The sequence below is a fragment of the Apus apus genome, chromosome 7, assembly GCF_020740795.1.
Source record: "Apus apus isolate bApuApu2 chromosome 7, bApuApu2.pri.cur, whole genome shotgun sequence".
Classification (NCBI taxonomy): domain Eukaryota; kingdom Metazoa; phylum Chordata; class Aves; order Apodiformes; family Apodidae; genus Apus; species Apus apus.
The window spans coordinates 31,808,581-31,820,212 of record NC_067288.1 but is presented as its reverse complement, the minus strand read 5'-3'; the positions used below and the strand labels follow the sequence as shown (position 1 = coordinate 31,820,212).

General features: G+C 49.4%; 1 protein-coding gene across 2 annotated transcripts in view; it reads left to right on the top strand.

Annotated features, from left to right (window-relative positions):
• The first annotated feature begins 1,166 nt into the window (after positions 1-1,166).
• Positions 1,167-11,632, top strand: part of SLC44A5 (solute carrier family 44 member 5) — a 68,991-nt gene continuing 58,525 nt past the window's right edge. For both annotated transcript variants that reach the window (XM_051625727.1, XM_051625725.1), the window contains exon 1: positions 1,167-1,295. In XM_051625727.1, coding sequence (XP_051481687.1) covers positions 1,259-1,295 — 37 coding nt within the window. In that variant the 5' untranslated portion in view covers positions 1,167-1,258. The remainder of the gene's footprint in view (positions 1,296-11,632) is intronic.

The window sequence follows — 11,632 nt, the reverse complement described above, 5'->3', positions numbered from 1 at the left end:
TAAAATAATCGTGTGCTTCTGAGGGGCTTAAGGCAATTTTTGAAAAGGTACCTTTATTTGCAAGCCTTGGAAGGTATCTTCTCAAATTGCTCATGTGTAAAAATGTCAGTGGTGGCCTACAGGCACACGTCTGTCAATAATTACGTAGGGCTATTTAAAAACGTGTGTTATACAAAATCTTCTGTGTGTTGGGCTTGGCGATATTTCCCTAACAACAGACCACTAGGTAAATAGCAATGTGACATCTGAACGCAGTGTCCTTTTGCTGTAGCGATGATGATTTGGGCTGTCAGACTGCATATGAATCTCAGCTACGAGACTAATTGCTCTTTAAGAGGCCATGCACATAAAACAGAGGGAGGTGGATGACAATCGAAGGCAAGTTTATGACCAGCGATCCCTGTTTGTCAGCACTGAACGTCTTTATTGACTGAATCATGAGAATCCCTCCACCCAGAACCAAAACTGAAGTGCCAAATTTCCTCCCGCTCAGGCGGAGCCCCCGGCTCGCTGTGAGCCCCGGGGGTTCGGCGCTCGGGACCCTCGCGGGGTTCGCCGTTCGGCAGCCCCGGGGGTTCGGCGCTCGGCAGCCCCGGCCGCCCCGCCCCGGCGGCGCAGCTCAGCACGGCGGCCCGGACAGCTCCGCGTCCCGAGGGCGCTCCCGGGGCCGGCTCCGGCACCTGCTGCGCTGCCTGCCCGCGGCGAGCCCCGGCTCAGAGCAGGGGCACGGGAGGGGCGAGCCTGCCTTCCCGGCAGCAGCTCGGGTGCCCGCCGGAGCCGGCCCGGCTGTTGGCAGCCAGGCTTGGCGGGGGAACGGCCGGCGCTCGGCGGCAGCGCGGCCCTCCGGCGGCGGGGGAGAGGATGCAGACCCCGCGGCGGAGCCCACCGGGTACCGCCGCCACCCGCTGCCGAAGTTGCGGCCGGGAGCCGGGTCCTGGCAAAGTTGGCGGGGCGGGGGCAGCGGCGCGTCCCGCGGCGGGGGCGGGCGGAAGGCGGGGAGCTGCGGGCCGTCCCGCCGCCCCCGCCTGCCCTCGGCGCGGCCCCTCTGCCCACCGCCCCCCGCGCAGCTCGGGCACCGCCCCCGCGGGCTCGGCGCAGGCGTCGGCCGCGGAGCCGGCGGGACGGGAGGGTCAGCGGGCGGCGTTCCGAGCGGAGCGGAGCGGAGCGGGAGGCTGCCCGGCCGCTGCCGCCTCTCATGCCTTCACGGCAACAAAGGGCGCGCTGAGCGGCTGTGCCGGCGCTGGGGCACCGGGAGACGATGGCGAGAAAGGGAGAAGCCTCCGCGTCTCTCTACGGTGAGCGTCCGGGCGCGGGGGCCAGGGGGGCGGGCTGCGGTCCCTGCCTCCGGCCTGTTTACATCGCGGATCCCGCCAGCGTGCAGCAGCAGCAGCAGCGGGAGTTTGTTTCTCCCGGGGGCAGGGTGGGCGCAGGGCTCCCGCCCCGGGGAGCCCCCCAGGGCGCGGGGGCACCTCTCGGCTCGTGCTGCGGCTTGTCCGGCCCGAAGGAGGCGGGACGGTGGGTCCGGAGAGGGGAGCCGGTGGGCGCAGGGGTGGGGGCGGGCAGGGCGAGAACCGCCTCCGCCCCCCGTTCCGCGGGAGCAGGTGTGCGGTGGCCGCTTTGTCCGCGCGCGGGGAGTGCGGGGCAGCGGCGCGGGCCTGGGGGAGCGGGGCGGGCGGGCCGGTGGCAGGTGCGCGGCGGGCGGGCCGGGCGTTAGGCCAGGCCGCGCCGGCCGGTGGGCGCGGGGCCGGGCTGCGGGGCCGGGCTGCGGGGCCGGGCTGCGCAGCGCGGGGTGGCCGGGGCAGGCCGGGCCCGCCGTGCCGGGCGCTGCCGTTGCGGTGCGGGGCGTAGGCAGCGGGAGCTCCGCTGGCGCAGCCGGGCTGCCCGGGCTCGCCGAGCTCCGCTCCCGGGGCGCATCCCGCCAGCCCGCGCGTCGGGAAGGTCACCGGGGGCACAACTTCATCGCGGTGCTCGAGCTTTGCTTTAATTGCTCCTTGGAAGCGAAAGGATTTGCGGCAGAGTACGCGGGGCTTGCAAAGCTTCTTATCCCGTTTCAAGGTGTCGCTGCAAACCCGATTTTTTCCCCTTCCAGTGTGCGCGAGATTTCCATGGCAAAACAAATCTGCAGAATGAGCAAAGCCCTGGAAACAAGGCTGCTTTTCTGAGAGTCCAAGGGCTGCCTGCAATTGGCTGAGTTACACAAATGGGCAGAATGGCTTGGGGAGGCAGCCTTCGCCTCGGTGTCACAGGCACACTGCGGGCTATGTTTGCAACGCGGAACTCTGTTTTATAACTCACCCGTGTGGTCCGAACCTTGATCTGGCTAAAGGAAAATTCAGTTTGGCTTCCTCCCAGAAGGAAAAGGGGAAAAAGCCTTTAGGGAGGGAAAACAACCCAGAAAGAAATCGGTGTGTTACAAAGATGGATTCTAAGTAGGTGGGTCTGTAGTTACTTAACTTCTGAGAGAACCTGTTTCTACTCCTACGGAATTCAAATGGTTTTGCAGGTTACTGCAGAGGGAGTAGGCCTAGGACCAAAGCTGTTGAGCACTAATGGTAGACAGGTATGCATAGAAATAGTGATGTGAAAGAAGAGCAGTGTTCAGGAAGGGAAAATACCTTTTGAACAGAGTTCAATAAGTGCTATATATGCTTCCTGACTTGCCATTTGTAAGGAAGTTGTGACAGGAAGTACCAAGTGTTGCACTGTCATAACACAATCTTGTTCTAGCTTCATTTTTCAAAGCATGTTACTTGGGTAAGAGAGGGTGACCCTTCAGTTACTCAACTTGGGGGAGGAGGGTGATGCATCTGTAATCGACTTGTAGTTCTGAAGAGCTATTCTGACTAGCCTTTTTGCTGTTCTAGCTGTTCCATGTCATCAGTGTGCTTCCTTTTATCTCATCTGTCTGTGTGGATTGTGTTGGTGCATCTTGTGGTACCGCATTTGCAGGAATCTTGAGTACTTGCTCTAGTCTTCTGTTGGGAAGCAAGGTTTGAATTCAGCTTTGTTTTCCCTCTTAGATCACATCATGTTAAAGACTTGCAAAAGGAAAGTGCAGCATTTCCAAAATCAGCATATACATGTGGTTTTTCTTTCAAAGTAGGTTGCTGTAATATTTTTTCTTTTGACTGTGTTGTCTTTGCCAGAAATGGGTTATTAATTGGCCCACAGGTATATTTTTCAGAGGCATAGGTATCCTAAGCTTCTCTCCTTGGAATCTCAAGGATTCCTCAGAGTTTCAGTATTTAACGATGACAAAAGCAAATTTTTCTCAAAAGTTGTGATCTTTTAACTTGTGGGGTCAGTCTTGATTCTCCACAAGAGAGTGAAGCCCGTGGTCGAGAGCTGGCGTTAGGCTCTGTGAACAGTTGTGTAGCTACCTCAGATTTCTTGTCCAGGTAACAAGTACCTTATCAGGTGACTGGTTATTGGGAGTTTGGCTGCTGGAAGCCCAAGGCACCAGGTGCAATGGTTGACTGCTGTTGCAAGCAGGGCCCTGTGAAAGGTTTTGAGAAGCCTATAGGCAATCAGAACATCTTTATGTAAGGAGATTAATTGCTATATATATACACTGGTCAGTTGATTATTTATTGCCAAGTGGTGTGACTGTCACTGAACAGTAACCAGAAAGAAATGGTTTAATAAGCTTGGCTTCTTTATGACTAAATAAACTTTGTTATGTCCTTTAACAAGCAGAATATTAATATGTAGTTAAGGGGAAATTCTCTCTGCTACTATACAATTTAACAATTATGTAATGAAATTAACCTTTGCACAGTCCTATGTCAGAGGGATTGGAGCAGTTTCTACATGATATAAAATCCAGGGAAGTGTAGGTGTGTACTGGAGTTGTCATGCAGGAGGAGATAAAGCTCAAACCCGCTGCTTTTAGCGGAACTCCCTGTGTTACCAAAACCAGGCTTTACATACGTGTATGGGATTTTTAAAGCAGTTAGTGTTCTTACTTCCCTGGGCTATGTGCTCTGAAAAAGAAAACATTGCATAGGAACATGAAACATAACTCTTGCAGAGTTGGAGTTAGTACCTTTACCATAACTGGGTAGTTATGTGAGAGTTAGTGGATCCTTCTGTTTAGGAATTCTTTGGTATTTCTCTACATCAGGGCACTGAGAGCACAAATTAAGTTGTTGTTGCCCTGACCAGTCTCACCTGGGGCTTCCACCCAAGTCCTCTGACCAAGGGCTCTGCTTGAGCTCAGGGTGGTGCCTTTGGCTCCTGCTTGAGCAGTGTCCTAGGGGTGTGTGTCCCTGGACTTGTTTCTGAAGTGCTGTGTGGAATTCCTGGCTGGATCCTGGCTTCTTGTTGCCCTGTCTTTCCTGGTGGTCACTGAATTGTGAGTAGGACCTGTTGCTGTCACTGGTCTGTGTGCCTGCCTCTGGTGATACAGGTGTGAGGGCATTGCACAGCCTGTGTTGGGTGTCCTGAGGCCCAGGCTTGCCTTCCTTTAAGGAGCAGTCCTGCTTTTGCTGTTCCTTAGTGCTCTGTAGTCTGTCTCCACATCATTTTGTCCTCTCAATGTGACTGTCAGACACTAAAAGCCCATTCCTTTTTGATTAATCCGCATTTTGTGTATTTGCCACAAAGTGGTTGTTTTCACAACTCAGCTTGATGAAAAGAAATTAAAGAAATGTCATTATATCAAGAGCAGAGACACTAATGGTTGTGTGAAAGTGAGACTGGGCACTTTTTTCATACCAATTTGACAAGTTTATACTCTGTTCTACTGGCAGTTAAGTACCTTCAGGTGTTCCATCTCTTTCCAAGCTTCTCTTGCTTTCAAAATCAGGTGCAGTCTTAAATGTAAAATAAAACCAAAATGAAATCTAGCCCTACCTCTTTTTCTCTAATGCATATACATGTAGCATATTTGTTGACATATTTTTAGAAGCCTAATGGAAGTCTCAAAGACAAGAGAAGAGACTTGTTCAGTCAGGAAGCAGAGAAATAGACAGGACCTTGAACTCGTCTGGTTACAGCTCCGTAAATCACAGAATCACAAAATTGTCATGATTGGAAAGGATCACCTAGTCCAACAATCTACCTGGGGAGGGGGTTAACAACACAACCCTCCTAAACAAACAACAATAGCAAAGAGGGTGACTTCATCTCCCTGGGCAGGCTGCCTGACCACACCTTCAGTAAAGAAATTCTTCCTAATATCCAGTCTAAACCTCCCCTGGCACAACTTCAGGCCATTTCCTCTGGCTCTGCTGTCATTCACTTGGGAGAAGAGGCCAACACTCACCTCCCTACAACCTCCTTTCAGGCAGTTGTAGAGAGCAATGAGGTCTCCCCTCAGCCTCCTCTTCTCCAAGCTAAACAATCCCAGTTCCCTCAGCCGTGCCTCACAGGACTTGTTCTCTAGACCCTCCCCCAGCCTGGCAGCTCTTCTCTGGACACGGTCCAACTACTCCATGTCCTTCTTGCAGTGAGGGGCCCAGGGCTGCACACAGTGCTCGAGGTGCAGCCCCACCAGTGCCAGGACAGGGGCAGGATCACTTCCCTGCTCCTGCTGGCCACACTATTCCTGATGCAGGCCAGGATGCTGGTGGCCTTCCTGGCCACCTGGGGACACAGTGACTCATTCAGCTGGCTGTGAACCTGCACCCCCAGGTCCCTTTCTGCTGGGCAGCTTTCCAGCCACTCTGCCCCGAGCCTGTATCTCTGTCTGGGGTTGTTGTGACCCAAGAGCAGGACCCAGCACTTGGCCTTGTTGAAACTCATGCAATTGGCCTTGGCCCATCGATCCAGCCTGTCCAGGGCCCGCTCAGAGCCTTCCTGCCCTCAGGAAGATCAGCACTCCAACCAACGTGGTGTTGTCTGCAAACTGGCTGAGGGTGCCTTCAGTCCCCTCATCTAGACCATTAATGAAGGCACTGAACAAGACTGGCCCCACACTTGAGCCCCGGGGTCACCACTGGTGACTGGCTGCCAAGTGGACCCAGCCCTGTTCACTCTCTGGGCTCAGCATTCCGGCCAGTTTTTACCCAGCAAAGAATGTACCTGTCTGTGCCATGAGCTGCCAGCTTCTCCAGGAGATGCTGTGGGAGATGGTGTCACAGGCTTTACTGGTCTAGACAGACAACACCCACAGCTCTTCCCTCATCCACCAGGTGGGTCGCTGGTCATAGAAGGAGATCAGGTTGGTCAAGCAGGACCTGCCCTTCCTCAACCCGTGCTGGCTGGGCCTGCTCCTCTGGCTGCCCTGCGTTTTCTATGTGAGTCCACTCGGGATGAGCCTCTCCGAGACTTCTCCCGGTGCCAGGGCAAGGCTGACAGGCCCGCAGTTCCACAGATCCTCCTTCGGGCCCTTCTTGTAGGTGGGTGCGACGCTGCAAGCGGTCGTTTCTCACCGCAGTCCCTGAGGCGCCGGGCCCGGCGCGGAGACGCAGAAGCGGGAGGAGCGCAGGGCGGGCTCCGGTCCCTGAGGGGCGGCGGGGCCTGGCGGGGCCTGGCGGGGCCTGGCGGGGCCTGGCGGGGCCTGGCGGGGCCTGGCGGGGCCTGGCGGGGCCTGGCGGGGCCTGGCGGGGCCTGGCGGGGCTGGCGGCCGCAGGTGGCACCGCGTCCCTGCGGGGGCTGAACCCCGTGCTGAGGAGGCGCTCCAGGATGTGCTCTCGTGCGCAAGTCTTAATTGTTTTTTTTTTTTTTTTGGGAAGAGGATGTTGATGGATGGACGTGGTGATCCTAGAGGTCTTTCCCGGTTGTGACAGTTCTGGGGTTCTGTACCCACCGTTTCACCTCATCCAAGTCACAGAGGTGAAGCCTGGGGAGCAGAGGGTCGTGCCGGGGGACCCTTCCTGAGGTGGCAAATAACGGATGTGTTTGTGTTTCAGTGGAAGGAAAGGAAAGGAAATAACAAAGGAAAAACATTACAGCTTTTAAATTCTTTCTTCCTTTCTTAGTCCAAGATGACTTACTGGAATCAGTCCCAAAACATCGACGATTTGTGTATCCAGTGGTTACAAAGCTTTCCCCATTGTCATCTCCCCAAGCTGTAGCTCAGCTGTTCTGCCAGCCTGTCATGGAAAAATAACCAGTCTTAGGCTTCAGGGTTGCTTAGGTTGCTGTGGTGTGGGGCTTGGGTTTCTTGTTGTTTTGATTTTTCACATACCTGTATTGTTAGGCTGTCTTGCTCCTTTGAAGACAGTACTGCACGAGGTAAAAGAAATACATGCCTAAACATTTTTGCATGCTAAATGTAGTCATTATGCCACAAAATGTATCTCTGGTCGTATAGGTCAATTTCAGGCCTAGTAAATCAAACTTTCTTGGAAGCCAAGGCTTTGAAGCACATTCCAGGACTTGCTCAGGAACCTGGCTATGTTTGGACGGCTGCCTGCTGTCTGACATCCAGAACTTCTCTTAGGTTTGGACTGGATGAGTGCACCTCCCTACCTAGGAAAGAAGACAGGTATTTACAGACCTGTGGAGTTATTTCTTACCAGCATCAGTACAGATTAAAAGTAAGTTGTTTTTTCACCAACTTCTGCAGAACTTTGGCATTCAGGAGAAATTCTTAAAGATGCCCATCCAAAGTGGTAGATGCATTTATAGTGCTATTTGGTTTTCCCGTGTAGCTCCTCTTTGGTATATTGTTTTTCATAATCTCAACCCTGTTGTAGCAATTTTGTCGTTGTTTCTCAGAGCGTACACCAGTGAAGCTGAGATAGTTTCCATAATGACTTGGTTCATTAGAGATGAGGGAAGGGACAGGAAATTAATAAAAGTTTCGTGTCTTATACTACAGTTGGGCTGTAATAACAAAATTTATCATCAGTGCTAAGCTGAAAACCTTGTTTGTGGGCAAAGAGGAAACACTTTATGTATAAAGCAAAAAAATATATTGTTAGAATAATTAAAATCTTAACAGTCTAATCCAGTGGTATTTATTAGTTCAAATCTAGTTATTGTAGAAAAAGAAATGGTACTTCTATACAGAAAAAAGTCTCAATAATAGTTAATAGAGTTAAAATTGTTTTATTAATGCTTTTTAGTTCTACACCCTTTTCCTTTTCATGTGAAGTTCATCCTTCCATGTGGCACTGACAGTAACATACTCCCCACATGGAGCAGTGATGAAAGGTTCCTCCTTCCATTGTTCTGTTGCTGCTCCAGGTCCTAAGGTTGGTGGCTTCAATCTGGTGCTGGGGAGGGGTTGTGCTTCTCTGAGTTGCCAGCATCTGGAGGTGCTTGCTAGGAGGAATATGGTGGTGGTGTCTTTTCCTTCGTCACCCTAGGATCCACTTTGGGATCTTTTTGTATACTTGCAGGCATTCTTTTATGCCCTGCTCTTCATTGGCCTACAACTTCAAATTATATCCAAACTTACTATATGATGTGTTTTACTTATGTTAAATGCCTACTCTGTGTTCTCTTTTGTTATCCTTGAAAACCAGCATCTCCCAACTCCAGCACTCTTCTTAACTGTCCATTGTGAGCTGTGATCTGTCTAGGGTGCTAAGCCTGTGTCACATCTGTCATCCCATGCCTGCACACTGTTACCATCCAGTCTTCTGTCTCCACTTCTCAAGGTCTCTCCTGTCATCCCAGGCCTGCGTTTCTCCACACTGCATCCTTATGTTAGTCGTAAATAGTTGTTACTATTATCTGTAAAAACATGGTCGTACCCTTCTGTGATGAGCAAAAATGAAACAAATCAGCTATAATCACCTGGTCAGAAGAAACATTGCTGTTAGAGTTAAACCAAATGATAACAAACCTGGAGCTGATATAGTAAATTCAGTAATTGATCTTCATTTGGATGTGAAAAAACTCGTTTGCTGTGCAGTCACTCCTGAAGTGCAAAAGCACGTAGCATTTTCCAGTCTCAATGATTCTGTGATTCACAGTTGCTTGCTTGTGTTTACTATTTGTCTTTCCTGTTGCTAGTACCTGGCTCAGAGGCAGTCAGATGTATAAAATCTGCTAGTGTGAGCATATAATCTTCCTTAGCATCCGGGTATTGTGTCAAGGAGACAGTGTCATGTTAATGACTGTTAGCCTTATACAGCAGTACAGAAGCACCTAGCAGGATAATGTGTATGTGCTTTAATAGTTCTTAATTTAAGAGCTTTCCTCTGAGGTTGTGGGCAAGGTGTGTTTGACACATGACTCCTTTGTTTAATACAATTAAGATAAACACATCCCCAAAGTTGTCAGCAAGCTTGTTTAGTTCCAGGGAAGGCTGAGCAAGACATGAGGGCTGTGCGTGGTACAACAGACACGCAAGCCTGGGCATTTCGGTTCTTGCATGTGGTCTTGTGAACTTACACTGATTCCTTTGGGACTTTGAAGGAAGTTTTTGGGTCACAGGTTGAGGAAGCAGTGAAGAAGTACCCAAGAAAATCCTGGAAGAAGACAAACAGAACTACCTTTCAAAGTTCCTTCCAACTGTATATTCTGTGATCGCTTATTTGGGAGGTGGTCGTGTCTCAGCAAGCGTGAGAGCCCAAAGCCCCCATTAAAAAGCAGTGTTTGTGTGGGATGCCTCTGTCCTTGTTACCTTTTGCTATGGTTGTAGCAACTCCTGGTCAAGTTCAGACACAGCATTTGGCCCTGGGTCAATATTAATTGCTTAAAAATTAATTATTTCCTCTTGGATAGAGAAAATTATAGCCAAGACTGGAAATGTAGCTCATAGCACTGAGTGGACTGTGCTGACCTAGCTGAACTTTTCAGGTGGTGTGATACAGAGGACACAAACTCTGTGAGAGGGGTGGAAAAGCATGGACAGGGTAATAAGTAATTACTGGGAAAAAATAGGTTTATTGTAAAGCCGTATTTTACTTTTGCTAGGAGGACAGGAAATAAAAGCCCAGCAGCCAATTGCTTGCAGAGCATCTAGACTTGTACTAGCTGATGTGCTATCAAATCTGGTGTCTGAATTAGTGTCCTTCATAATCAGTGTACTTTGAAATCAATGAATATGCTGAGTGATAGCTCTGGTGCTTATTATTTAAGATTATTTGTACTGGATGTTACAGTAAAACTAATTGTTTTTTCATCACATATTTTCTACAAGAGTCAGAATTTCGTGGACGTGATCAGGTTGCTAAAAAACAGCTGACTGTGTAGCAAAATACAGTATTTATTTTTAATTTTCCCCCCCCAGCAGAATGATAAGTAGTTCTTATGCTGTTGCATTGCTCTGCCTGACAAAAGGCAATGAGCTGTATCTGTGAATACCCTTTTTTGTTGGTTTCAGTACAATGCAGTATCTATCTAGCATCTAGACAACTGCTATAAACAGGAACATGACAATAAGTGCTGTGTGCCTGTGACTCTTGAACTTGTGTAATATTTACCCCTATAAGTAATTTAAAGGTTTGAATGAGGTTTGTGAGGTAATAAAGTGCTTGGATACGTGTGTCTGTGTATATATATATGGAGAAATATGTATATAATATATACATACATATTTCCTTGCTAGCACTTTTCTGGCAGGTGTCCAGGTCCGTAATATATCTAGACAAAACACCAATAACGTACTTGTTACAGCCATGAATAATTTCATTTGGAAAGCAAGTAACATAATCTTGTATTTCTGTTTCTGCAGTTCATGGTGAGTAGACCCTTGTTGATTTATGCTGGTTGGCCCATTTCAGATGACTGTTGTGGCCAGAGGAACGTACCACTAGCTGCAGTTTGCCACAAGCCTGAGGCTTTGGGAGCCCAGTCCTCTAGTCTGAGGGACGTCAGTCTTGGCAGCTGACTTGAAGCTTATTTTGCACTTGTAGAGAAAATAATCAAAAGAGCTCAGCTCCTGGAAATATCTGGCTTTTTCTTCTGATCCCTTTGGAATGAAAGGTTTCCCTTTCAGCTAAGGGAATAAAAAAACCTCTGGATGGTAAATGAATGGTTTGGGATACTGAGCAACAAAACAGGAAGAGAAATCAGTGAAAGTTTCTTAACAAAACCAACCCCAAAACAAGTGAATCTGCAACTGTAGATAGTAAAAAAACCAAACAGACAAGCCTGCTAGAATTCTGAGCCATAAACTATCAATGAAGTTGTGAAGTACACCTGGAAAGGTGCCTTTGGAAGCCAAAGGAAATTAACTCCCCAGCTGCCAAGAGCTCTTTTCCAAGACTTTTCCCTGTTACGGGAGCTGTAAATGCTGCCTGAAAAAGATATATGAAAAAACGTGTGAATGTTGTTTATTTATGCTCTATCTCACTCAAAGGTGTAAGGGAAATATCATAAGAAGGGAAAATCCAGTAAAGGAGCAATCTGGGAAAGTGTTTATTTTCTCCCCACAGAATGACTTCCATTTGTTGATGGTAGCAACTGCTTGTAACAGCTGTGTTCCTGAGTCAGGATGGGAACTTGAGCAAGCAGTGCACTCAAAGCAATTGTAAATGTCACTGTATGGATACAACTCTGACAGAGTATTGGAGCATCCCAGAAATAGTAGGTATTAATGCCTATGAGCTGAATTCGGGCTTGATGTACTTATTTCTGGTGATGCACTGTGCAAAACAACGGAAACACTTCAAACACTGGGACAGGAGTAGGATGGAATGTGGACTGGGGGATAGATTCTTGCTTGAATTCTCGAGTGAGTGGGAAGTATTTAAAGAGGGGGGTGGAAATCCAGGCATGGAGGTAGAGA